This window comes from Aspergillus saccharolyticus (assembly GCF_003184585.1).
Source record: "Aspergillus saccharolyticus JOP 1030-1 unplaced genomic scaffold BP01scaffold_17, whole genome shotgun sequence".
Classification (NCBI taxonomy): domain Eukaryota; kingdom Fungi; phylum Ascomycota; class Eurotiomycetes; order Eurotiales; family Aspergillaceae; genus Aspergillus; species Aspergillus saccharolyticus.
Window position 1 is genome coordinate 106,299 of NW_020290627.1, and position 11,965 is coordinate 118,263.

The window sequence follows — 11,965 nt, forward strand, 5'->3', positions numbered from 1 at the left end:
ATAATCTCCTGGGGAAGTCGGGCAGCAGCCCGCAGGGTCTCACCGACCGCTTGTGCCCACCAGTGATGCTGCTGCGGCGGCACATTACGGGTGGAGCTGATGCGATAGTGCGGGTCAACCAGATGCAATGTGATGGAACGATAATGCCCCGGGCGTCGGCCAGGGAGAAGGGCTCGACGCGGTGCTCGAGAAGGTTGGGAAATGCGATCAACGCCCCTGCGCGAGCGAAACTGCACCTTTATCCTGCCATGTCCTTGCTGTGTGATTATCGGTATCAAGGTCGAAGCTTGAAAATCCTAAGATCTGTGCCAGTTCATTCAAATCCGAGTGGGTGTTTTTCCCATATCTCCGGGCGGGCAGCAATCGGGGATGCCACTGCCACTTTCGCCCTTGCTCTTTGTACTCCCTATATTGATAGAAGCTTTCATCTAGCTTAGTATTCTGACAGAAGGCGATTCGGGGTTCAGTAATATTGTCGATATCGTATGCAAACACGGCAACAGCAACAATGTGCTCGTTGAGCTGGCCTTCCATGTGCCAGTCTGTTCCTTTGTAGTCCCGACTGTCAGGGGTAAGCTCGATGTTCTCCATGTTGACAATGATTTGTAGTCCCTGCAAACGGAAGGTCTCCTGGAGTCGAATTGTATAGGGTCTGTTGAGGGGGGGGAGGGTGTGAGCGGCTCGTAGGGAATATTGTGCCAGTCCTTCCTCTCGCGGACTAGATCCACCACAGCTCTCTCGTTGTGGCGCCCCGTCTTCCTCTTTTCGTAAGAAAATGCGGTCCCTGGCTCTGGGTGACAGAAACGCAGCAGCCGCTTGAGATTGCCTTGGATCTTCCCCCACGTGTCTTGCTGCCAGTCGTCCGTGGCAGGAACGGGAGTGTCAGACCCGTCCTCAGGGAGCTCGAGATACTCCTTCGCGCGTTGCCAGAGGTCTGACTCGGGGGAGCGGCAACTCCTTTTCTTCGTTTTCCTCCACGTCTGGATAGCAGTCCAGCCGATCTTGCGCCTCTCGGTGTCTTTTGCGACCCTCGTCCGTGTTATCTTCCGCACTGTCCAGAAGCGCTTCTCGCGCTTTGCGGTACATCCTCTTCCTTCCTGGCCCTGGGACCCGCAAGGCGAGCAGCTATTCGGGAAGCTCATTTCTCCCAGTCGACTCCATACGTGATGATCCGGAGCGGGACCGGCCCCAGCTGGCCTTGGTTCAGGTAATCCTTCCAGCCGCACTGTCCCTGCACCAGACAGTCGTTCCACAATGAAATCGCCCGGCTCGTCAGCGTCTCGATTGCCCGGTAGAGGTGCTTGTGCATCGGGTGTAGTTTGTTGATGTACGATGTGAGGCGCACCTGCGTTGACCCTGCCTCGCCGATGAACTCCACTCACACGGTAGAGCCTGATAATTCGCGCTCCACCGATAGTGAGGCGCTGTTTCATTATCGGCATGCACATTCCGGGCCTCCTCAATCTGCCTCTGAACATCCGCCGCATCGGTTTTCTTATCCACATGAGTAGGCGCAAGGGTAGTCGCTCCTCCCTGGTACGCACCCCACACATCCCCTATCTCCACTCGAACCCCATCCGCCAAGACCAGGCTCCGCCCATAGACCAGCGGAAACAAGGTCGGGTCGATGATACTCAATCGATGCTGTCTTGTCACCAGCGCGCCACGACCCCATCATCGAAGACATCGACATGCCAGTCCGGGCGGTCGGTCAGACGGTTCATGGCGGTTGTCCACGGCCAGCTCCCGGGCGGTGACGGCGGGCGCCTGTCGCCACTCTTGGATGCCGTGGGCAAAGCGCGCGTCGGATGGGAGCTCGTATGTCAGAGGAATAGTGCCAAAACCGGGTACTCGGAGCGGGCCGTCGCCGCTATTGTCGAAGGTGATAATGGTGGGCTGGTCGCCTTTGTCGGTAGGAGGCGGATGATCATCGTGCATGATGGAGAAAGAAAGGGGGGAGGGTGTTCTGTTGATTGAGATGCAAATGAAATGAAACTGGGTGAGGTGGGATGAAAACGTGAAGCCTCCCGCAGATCTGACTGGTATTATGGACTTTATCAGGCAGGGTCGGCTAGGCCCCTTTTGGTGTTTAGTCTGGCATTATATCAACCCTTATTGCTAGTATAGCTGATTGTAAGACAGTTGAACAGAAAGATGCTTAGAGATAGCCAGGTTGAGTACTTGTACTCTGTAGTTTGCTGAGCAGAATTGTGATAGTATGTCCGAGTCTGTCCAGAGTATATATTCAAGCAGAACTTGAATAGATTCAGATTCAAATTGGAGGAACACTGCTCACCGAATATACTAACCAAGATCTCACTTGTTTAACGATGTAACAGAGGTAACCTTCTCTTCTCGTGATCCCCTCCTTGATTCAACATTACCCTCTGAACAGAAATAAAGAACTGTAATCAAGCCACATCCATTACTTACAAATATAGAACCCCGTCGTCAAAACAAAAGTTCTTTTCCCCGGTAAAAACAGTCCGCTTAGTCCTAGTCGGTGTTCAGAATTATCTTCGAATTACTACATATTGCAAAAAGAGTGATCATCGCTTCCTGTTTCTTGGGGGAATAACTTATATAGTAATTACACCTTCTCGCTATTCCAGTTTCAACTCTCCCAGTCAGCACTTCTGAGCATAATCCACTCTCCCCCAGGAACTTCTTGTAGGTCTCCGGGAATAACTCTTGATATCTACTAATAATGAAAGAATTTCCCTCTTTAGGTTTCTCAAGCCGACCAACACCTCTAAACCTACCACAGTATTTTGTGGCTCTGACAAGTCTAAAACTTTGTCCTTTAACTGATGTACCCTCAAAGCTGTAGCTTACAAACAAAGAAATCTTAATCCTGCAGTCAGCCGTATTTGGTAAATAGTGTTAGTATAATAAAGATAAAAGAGGACTACACAGGCGGTATTCTATGTTAAGTCAGTTACAACAAGTTCTCTGCACACACCCACAGAACATAAAGTAATCTTTTCAAAGTATAGCCGATCGTGCGTAGGGGATCCTAGTAGGTGGAGAGGAGAACTTCTGACACCCGTTTTCAAGCTTGTCTCTGGACAAAATGGCCAAATCATTTCACGCATGAAAAATCCTTGTTATTGAGTCTGTGATTTCTGAATCGCGGGGATAACAAGCGTAGGATTGCCGCACCGGGGCGGGCCGCCACACCCCACCGTGGAGGATGGTATACAACGAGTATAAGGAGAGCTACCTAGACTTGTTCCTAGGCTAAAATTTCCTGGAACTAATATAGACCATTACTGCATGATGCCGTCATCTACCACAGGGTGGCGAAGACCGACCCTTGAGGCTCCCAGTGAGAACTTAGACCAGGAAAATGACCTCAACTCCTCCTCCACTTCAAGCGCGTTATGCAGATACCAGCCATAATAAACTACACTGCAACAACAGACGATGTCCATCTACACCACAATTGCAACCAGCAAGGAGCGGCACGGCGAGATCCAGACCGCCCTCGCCGCCGTCGAGAGCAGCCCGGAAACGCTACAGTCGCACAAATCCTACCTGTCGGACCTCCGCCGCGCGCTGGCTGAGACCAACCAGCAGCTGGAACAACTCCGGCAGATCACCCAGGTGGAGCGTGCGCTGCACGAGAAATACCGCGACAGCACGGTGCGTCGCCTGCTTTACCGCGCGACGGGCAAGCGGGGGGATTTCGAGGCCAAGGCCGACCAGGAGATGCGCGACTATTACGCCGCGCTGGCCAAGGAGAATCGCGCGCAGGCGCAGCGGGAGATGCTCGAGGCACAGGTCGTGGATGCGGTGACGAAGGAGCACGAACTCGAAGCCGCATGTGCGGCGCGCGGCAGGCTGCATGAGGAGCTCGACGCCATCTATCGCACGATTTTCGAGGGGCGGACGGAGGATTTCCCGGAGGAGGATGCGCAGGAAGAGGTCACTCGGTTGGCACGGCGGGAGTATGGGCAGCGGAGGCAGCGGTGGAGTGATGTTCGCCAGGCGGCGCAGTGTCTGGCGCGAGCGCAGCTAACGATCCGGGAGGCGATGTTCCATCTGGTCGAGAGTCTGCGTCAGTCGGAGAGGGATCTCTGGGGATTCGGAGGAACTTTGATCGACTGGCGGCAAAAGAACTGTCTGTCCCGCGCACAGCAGAAGGTTAGCCAGACGCAGATGCTGGTGGCGCAGGCGACGCGGCTGGACTCGAACGTGCAGCCACTCCCGGCCATGAGTTTGGTTCAACGAGACTGGATTGGGGGAATGCTCTGCGATACTTTCTTATTCCACCTCAACTTCTTAGATCTGATGCAACAATCTGTCCTGGAGGTGAACCGCGCGGAGGAGGCCCTGGCAGCCCAAGTACGGCGGATTCAGTCTCGTGAGACAGACATGCAGGCCCAGGTGGAAGAAGCGCGAGTGACCTTCGAAACTGCACAGCAAGACCTTCGCCAGATCCGATACGAGGTATTCATGAAGGCCGCCGACCCCCCGCCGCCTTACACCGATCAACCGTCAGTGGGAATCAGCACTTGACGGGGAATCGACGTTCAAGGCTTTTGGTGGCTTTGCTGGCGGGGTGGAAGGTGATATACTTCAAGACGGATTACTCTCTCACCCCTCGCTCGATTTTGAGAGGCAAGCGGATCTTGCTCTATTCCGGTGTAAGTTTTTCTCTTTTTCATCTTTCTTTTATCTTATTCTGCTGCTTTTTGATGTATATGTGCTCCCACCGGGTTAGAAATAAAGATAACAGGCCGGTGGGGGAAATGTGTATCATCGAGTGCTGTGAGCATGGCGGCACAAGAGTCGTTTAATCTGCCTCCATTCAAAAAGTAAGGCCAAAAAGGCCACTTTCAGTCCATTTCTTCCTTCGTGCAACTTTCTGGCCACTTCCGCCTTCATTGGAAGAGATCATGGACCGACCTCATGATAGGGCGTGGATTTACCCGAAATCACATAGCTACTACCATTCAAAGACAGTTCCTCTTCTGCAAGCCATCTCATTCTCTACACCTTTCTTTCTCCGTAAATAAGGTCTGCATGCAGTGCTTGGCTATTTTTGCTGATAGACCTCTGACTATACCAGCCTCTTCTCCCGCGAGAGGGCCGGCGAGAGGGCCGGAAGAAGCGAAGCTGTAGTCTAGAACATTAGATCATACTCTGTATTCTTTGCTACAAAGAAGGGTCCGTTAGATATTCTGATACATTGTAGTACACTTGATACAAAAGTAATGGGTTGTTATCTTATACGCGTGGGTTTTAGTTTATATATAGTTTAGAGGCCTAGTACTGGTCACGTGTCGGCCAGTCTTAGTCAAAGTAGAAGCTACTCCAGAAATCTGGGATCCCTTAGTGTGCAGGAGCATAGAAGGAGCAGTCACGTGTCGCCCTCACGAAAGCCTCTCAGCAAAACATTCCAGTGCCTGTAGTCGGAGCTGGCGCCAATCGGGAAGGGACATCGGCAGTCGCCGTCCACTGCCATCTCCGGGAATTGCCCCTCCACCGCCCCGCCATACCTTACTCCAGTAGGTATACCTTCCTTTTCACAGTACAATTATCTTTCTCTACTTCTTTTTCCCCTTCCTTTTCCCTTCTCCAGTATATTCATCTGGGGCTATTGAACCCAAGCCATCACACCATGTCTCACTCCCACTCCCACGACACTGGCGTCGGCCACTCCCATGACGATGTCAACGGCGGCCACGGCCACTCGCATGAGATCCTCGATGGTCCCGGATCCTATCTCCACCGCGAGATGCCCTTGTCCGAGTCTCGGGATTGGAGAGACCGTGCCTTCACTATTGGAATTGGAGGGTACGACCACCATCTTCTATCTATTGGATCACTTAGTCATGGCTCATATGATCATCTAGGCCCGTGGGATCCGGCAAGACTGCTCTCATGCTTGCGCTCTGCCATGCCCTAAGAGACGAATATAACATCGCAGCCGTGACCAATGATATCTTTACGAGGTAACCCATCTGTCCCTGCCACAACACTCATTTTCTTCCTTTCATTCGACCCTGCGACATCCCTCTGAATTGACCGATCACAAACTAATCTTTGCTTGCAACCTTTCCCCCCAAATACAGAGAAGATGCCGAGTTCCTCACCCGCCACAAGGCCCTAGCGCCTAATCGCATCCGTGCCATCGAGACGGGCGGCTGCCCGCACGCCGCCGTCCGCGAGGACATCAGCGCCAACCTGCTGGCCCTGCAGTCCCTGCACAAGCAGTTCCAGACCGATCTGCTCTTGATTGAGTCCGGAGGCGACAACCTGGCTGCCAACTACTCGCGCGAGCTGGCCGATTTCATCATCTACGTGATCGATGTCGCCGGCGGCGACAAGGTGCCCCGCAAGGGTGGCCCCGGCATCACGGGCAGTGACCTGCTGGTGATCAACAAGACGGATCTCGCGGAGATCGTGGGCGCGGACCTGGGCGTCATGGAGCGCGATGCGGCGCGCATGCGTGAGGGTGGCCCCACGGTCCTGGCCGAGGTGAAGAATGGGAAGGGGATGGAGCATATCGTGGGGTTGATCTTGAGTGCCTGGAAGAGCTGTGGTGCTTATGAGGAGTGTTTGAGCAGGTGGAAGGCTGGCGGGCCCAGAGGGTCGGGGAGTGTTGATGCTTGATCTCTTGGGGACTGTTTGTGAGATTTCAGGCTCGAGGAGAAGCATGTAGAACTTGGGGTCTCGGATAAGGAATGATTGAAACCGCTTCGTTGATATCTATGATTGTCCATTTGCACATTTCTTTTAATTGGATATACAAGATTTATAACTTTTTTTTTTCTCTCTTCACTCCGCTAACCCTCAACGCCGGGAATATGCAGTTCATGAAATGTCAAAAGAAAAATACAACAGCGATGGAAGCCAGCGCTCCAACCACCAGGGTATCTGAGAGCTCCAAAATCGCAGGATGAACACCCACAAGCCCCAAGTGAGAAAAATGAAAATACAAACCAAGGAGACAAAGCAACGTGTCTTTACATATCCTTCTTCGCGAAGCGAGCCAGAGCAGGCCCCAGCTCCTGCCGCTCGGCACGCAACTTGTCCTTGGCCCGCGCAGTGCGCTCCTTGTGCAGCAGCTCCGCCTTGACACGCTTCTCGTCGATGACATTGCGGCGGCCCTTTTTCCGGAGGTACTTGCGCAATGCGCTGTTGCGGCCGCGGCCGCGGTTCTTGAGTTTCTCCATCGGGTCCTCGGGCTTGCGGTCGAGGTCGCGCTCCTCGCGGTTCTTCTGGTCGCGGATCGTGTCCAGTTTTCCGACAAAGTTGGGGTCCAGCGAAATCATATCCGGCTGCAGCTTGTTGAGCAGGCCGCGCACCTCCGCCTCCTGCCGCTGCTTGACGTTCTCGTACGGGTTTGCCTCCAGGGCGTCGAAGTTGGGCTCGCCCGCGCCGGGGACGATGATGCTGGCGAAGCCCTGGTCGTGGCTGACTCCAAGAACATCCTCGAAGGGGCACCAGCGCATGTTCTCGATGCGCTGGCCGTCGCCGCCCCACGCCATGTAGGGGCTCTGCACCTTGCCCTGGTCGGCCTGCGCCGCGTCAAACAAACCGCGCCACACGCTGACCTGGGTGCCCCAGCCAACAGCGGTCAGGTTGCGGTCACTGATCGCCACGGACGCGCCCGGCTGGTAGCACGAGTACGAGTGCACCTCCCGGAACATTCGGATATCCCACACGTTCATCTTCTGGTCTTGACCCGTCGATACCATATACCGGCCCTGGCGGTCGATGGCCATTGAGCGCACCGGACCGCGGTGTACAAGTGCCTTCACTAATGCGGTTTGCGAGTTTGGAGACCACAGTGTCACACTTCCGTTCTGGTGGCCGACGTGCAGGATGGCGTTCCAGGGGTTCTGAGCGAGGGAGGTCGGCGCACCCATGCGAGTGGGAAGCTCAGCCACCATCTGACCGGTCGAGGTGTCGGTGTACTTGAGATGACCGCTCATTTGCTGTTGATTGCGACATTAGTCGGGAAAAGGTTATGGAAAGCCTCAGATACTTACCGCGCTAGCGAGAAGGAAGTGGTAGGGCAAGAATTCGAGGAAGAGCGGTTCGAGGTGCTTGTTGAGGCAATGCAGCTCCACACCGGCGTGGTCGTAGATGTAGACGGATCTTTTTTGCGCCACCGCAAAATACTGGTTGTTGTGCAGCCACCGGGCATCGCGCACCGTTTCGTTCAACTGCAACTCGCAGCCCAGCTTGCCATTCCGCCAGTCCATTGTCGCAACATGACCCTTGCGACCCGCCAGTAGCAGCTCACGGCCGTTCCTCGTGTAATCGCACCGGTAGGGGCCCAGCTCAGTCAACTTAAGCTCAAATCCCTTCTTGGCCGTTTCGATGCCCACATTATCACGGATGTCCGCCTGGCGAACCTTGTACGTCCGTTCCAACTCGCCCTCCGTCTCGATGAAACCGGCTTCGTGCTCCAGCAAGATCTCCGCATCCTTGGCTTTGAGAGCGGCCTCCTTGAACTTGGCTTCGACAGCCCTCAGTTCGCTGCGCAGCTTCCTGTCCCGCACTTTATTGGTGTGAATGCCTTTGCCACGGCCGTAGGTCTTTTGCGCTTCGATCACTCGTTGGTCTTCCTTCTTTTTGTTCTTGTTGGCGGCCGTCGGCGCAACGGCCTTTGTCGGTGTAGATTCCGACATGGTGGGCGGTTTTTTGGTGATCGCAGGAGGACTGCAAGGGGCGTTGCTCGGAGGATGAATTTCTCTTAACTGTCGAGATTTGGCACAAGAACCACTACCCTCTCACGGCTGTATTTGGGTAAAATCCGAGCCGAACTTTTCTTTTTCTGCCGGTCGGTCCCCTCGCTTGTGCCTCCACCGCCTTATTTTTTTCTTCCCTCTTCCCCAGACAAAGTCAACAACTGCTCCGATTGGATTGAGTGTCAACCTCAGGCTCTTTTTTGCTGTTTACTGTCGGAGATCGCATTTTGCAGACTCAGGTCTCTCTGCGTTTTCCACGCTGGCCTCTCTTCCCTTTCGGTTCAAAGCGCCCAGCGGTGCCAACATGGCGCCCACTCAAGCGGTGCAACACCACCACCGTTCCACCACCAAATCCTCCAACAAGCCATACAAGACCCGCCATGCGTCCAAGAGCGCTCTAAAAGATAAGGAGAAGGGTACGTTGAACGCCTTCCATGTCTCGTCGCGCCTATCACACTACATTAGGTCGCTAAATAGATTTCCAGGCAAGGTCGAAAGGCCCGAGCGGGGCACCCGCAAGACCCCTCACCAACAACTCATGTCGAAACTCGATCGGCGAAACCAGGCTCGCCAGAAGCAGCAGCTGAAGCAGCAGGAGAAGGCTCAGTCGACCAGCATCTTTTCCGGTCAGAACGGTGCCCCCCGCCATGTCGCCATTGTTCCGCTCTCCGTCGATATTGATGTCGCGGCCGTCATCCGGGCCCTCAACGAAAGTGTCGATGTTACCGTTGATGTCTCCGCCGATCAGATCTCCCGTGTGCGCGTGGAGCGGTTCCGCCAGAGCTTGCAGTACATTCCGGCCAAGTACGACCTCATGAGCGCGCTGGATGCGTGTCGGATGGCCGATTTCGTGGTGCTGGCGCTTTCCGCCCAGGTCGAGGTGGAGGAAGAGGGAGAGTTGCTGCTGAGATCGATCGAGGGCCAGGGTATCTCTAACGTTGTTGCTGTGGTCCAGGTGTGTGTTCCGTCGATTGCCGTTACAGTGGTGTACGGCTCCTTTTTACTAATCATGTACTTCAATAGGGCCTCGATAAGATCAACCCACCGAAGAAGCGTCCCCAGGTTGCGGCATCCCTGAAGTCCTTCGCCAGCCACTTCTTTCCCGCCATCGAAAAAGTCCTTTCCGTGGACTCCCGTCAGGAATGCTCCAATGCCGTTCGCTCCTTGTGCACGGCAGCTCCCAAGGGTATCCGCTGGCGTGACGAGCGCAGCTGGATGCTTATTGAGAATGTGCAGTGGCCCGAGAGCAATGCTGAGGCTGTGGACGACGTGGTCGTGACTGGTGTGGTGCGTGGAAAGGGCTTGAAGGCGGATCGTCTCGTACACATCCCCGGCTGGGGCGACTTCCAGGTCGATTCCATCACAGCGGCTCCTCTTGCCACCACGCGAAACAAGCGGGACGATGCGATGAATGTCGATGACAGCGAGGCTCCACAGCTGTTGGACTCGCCCACGGCTGATCACGATGATCTGGCCACTGTCGCGCCCGAGGAAATTGAGATGGAGGACGATGAGTACTCCTTCGCTGGAGAGGAGCGGAAGGGTGTCCTCCTGGACGACCATCACTACTTCTCCGAGGATGAGGAAGCCAGCCTGCCCAAGCCCAAGAGATTGCCCAAGGGAACCTCCAAGTACCAGTCTGCTTGGTTCTTGGATAACATCTCCGACTCTGGATCTGACTGGGAGGATGAGGAGGACGTTGCTATGGGTGACGATACGATGGACACCGCCGGCGCCCCTGAGGACGGTGTGTTCCCAGACCACGGGGATGCTATGACGGAGGCTGGCCCCTCCGAATATCCCCAGTCCGAGATGTTCGTTGATCAATCGCCCGAGGATGACGCCCGGCAGCTGGAGGAGTACCGGGCCAGCCGCCGCAACGAGGCCAAGGAGGACCTGGAGTTCCCTGACGAGATTGAACTGCACCCCAATGTTCTCGCCCGGGAGCGTTTGGCTCGCTTCCGTGGCCTCAAGAACTTCAAGACCAGTCCCTGGGAGACTTCTGAGGACCGCGCGCACGAGCCTGAGGACTGGCGCCGACTCCTCCAATTCACCGACTACAAGGGTGCCAGGAACAAGTTCCTCCGTGAAGCTCTCGTCGGCGGTGTCAACCCTGGCGTGCGGGTGGATGTTCACTTGCGTGCCGTGCCCGCCACTCTACGCAGCCGCCCTCAACCCATCTCTCTGTTCTCGCTGCTGCGCCACGAACACAAGCACACTGTGGTCAACATCAACATGCACCTCAACTCGAGCGTTGAGGAGCCCCTCAAGTCCAAGGAAGAGCTGATTGTCCAGTACGGCCCTCGCCGCATGGTGATCAACCCCATCTTCTCCGCGGGCGACAACACCCCCAACAATGTCCACAAGTACGACCGCTTCCTGCACCCCGGCCGCAGCGCCGTCGCCACCTGGATCGGTCCCCTCACCTGGGGCGCCGTGCCCGTGCTCGTCTTCAAGAGCAAGAAGCCCGCCGAGGATCCCGAGGAGATGGCGGATGCCGAGGAGGAGACGCCCAGCGTCGACCGCCTCGAGCTCATCGGCAACGGCACCGTCATCGCCCCCGACCAAAACCGCGTCGTTGCCAAGCGCGCCATCCTCACAGGTCACCCGTACAAGATCCACAAGCGTGTCGTCACCGTGCGGTACATGTTCTTCAATGCCGAGGACATCCAGTGGTTCAAGGCGATGCAGCTGTGGACCCGCCGCGGCCGCAGCGGTTTCATCAAGGAGTCCCTCGGTACGCACGGTTACTTCAAGGCCACCTTCGATGCCAAGATCAATCCCCAGGATTCCATCGGTATCAGTCTGTACAAGCGGGTGTTCCCGCGCAAGGCGAGAACTTTGGAGGAGGTGGTTTACTAAGCCGCCTGCTGTCAGGGCTCTTCGGGTGTTGCTGGATGACATGGCTAGGATAGCCCAGGGAATCCGAACGAGAGAGTGTGCACGATATAGAATATCTATGATACCACCGAACCTTTTTTTTTTTTGCTTTTTCTTGTCCCTCTGGTTCCTATGAACGTGACTGGTGACATGTTTCTTCTTTGCTTGCTGGGCCCTCGCGTCTCCCAGTGAGACCACTCAGCATATCCTCTTTCTTTCCCCAAAAAGTCCATCATGTTGCATTTGAACCATTTTTCCCTTGGCAAAATAGTATGATAGATAGCAGGTCAGGCTTTAATGATGATTACGAGATTTGCGTTGCGCTCTGGTTCTTTCCAATGATGGGTGGTGCATCCCAATCTGTCTCTCTCCTTCCT

General features: G+C 55.1%; 5 protein-coding genes across 5 annotated transcripts; 3 read left to right on the forward strand and 2 right to left on the reverse strand.

Annotated features, from left to right (window-relative positions):
• Positions 1 to 1,578: 1,578 nt before the first annotated feature.
• BP01DRAFT_357185 (uncharacterized protein) lies at positions 1,579 to 2,000 on the reverse strand. The gene has a single exon (XM_025575137.1). It carries the CDS (start codon positions 1,936 to 1,938, stop codon positions 1,675 to 1,677), a length of 264 nt encoding a protein of 87 aa, XP_025430822.1. The 5' UTR covers positions 1,939 to 2,000; the 3' UTR covers positions 1,579 to 1,674.
• A 1,322-nt stretch (positions 2,001 to 3,322) lies between these two features.
• On the forward strand, positions 3,323 to 4,979 carry BP01DRAFT_357186 (uncharacterized protein). Its single transcript, XM_025575138.1, has one exon. It carries the CDS (start codon positions 3,427 to 3,429, stop codon positions 4,519 to 4,521), a length of 1,095 nt encoding a protein of 364 aa, XP_025430823.1. The 5' UTR covers positions 3,323 to 3,426; the 3' UTR covers positions 4,522 to 4,979.
• Positions 4,980 to 5,419: 440 nt separating this feature from the next.
• Positions 5,420 to 6,758, forward strand: BP01DRAFT_341494 (urease accessory protein UreG). The gene is made up of 3 exons (XM_025573448.1): positions 5,420 to 5,802; positions 5,862 to 5,960; positions 6,081 to 6,758. Exons 1-3 carry the CDS (start codon positions 5,627 to 5,629, stop codon positions 6,619 to 6,621), a joined length of 816 nt encoding a protein of 271 aa, XP_025430824.1. The 5' UTR covers positions 5,420 to 5,626; the 3' UTR covers positions 6,622 to 6,758.
• BP01DRAFT_320074 (WDR46/Utp7 family WD40 repeat domain-containing protein) lies at positions 6,729 to 8,744 on the reverse strand. The gene is made up of 2 exons (XM_025572684.1): positions 8,004 to 8,744; positions 6,729 to 7,949 (listed from the first exon to the last, which is right to left on the reverse strand). The coding sequence occupies exons 1-2, from the start codon at positions 8,646 to 8,648 to the stop codon at positions 6,975 to 6,977; spliced, it is 1,620 nt and encodes a 539-aa protein (XP_025430825.1). The 5' UTR covers positions 8,649 to 8,744; the 3' UTR covers positions 6,729 to 6,974.
• A 133-nt stretch (positions 8,745 to 8,877) lies between these two features.
• Positions 8,878 to 11,906, forward strand: BP01DRAFT_320079 (small subunit rRNA maturation protein TSR1). The gene is made up of 3 exons (XM_025572685.1): positions 8,878 to 9,124; positions 9,194 to 9,663; positions 9,732 to 11,906. Exons 1-3 carry the CDS (start codon positions 9,013 to 9,015, stop codon positions 11,568 to 11,570), a joined length of 2,421 nt encoding a protein of 806 aa, XP_025430826.1. The 5' UTR covers positions 8,878 to 9,012; the 3' UTR covers positions 11,571 to 11,906.
• The last annotated feature ends 59 nt before the right edge of the window (positions 11,907 to 11,965 follow it).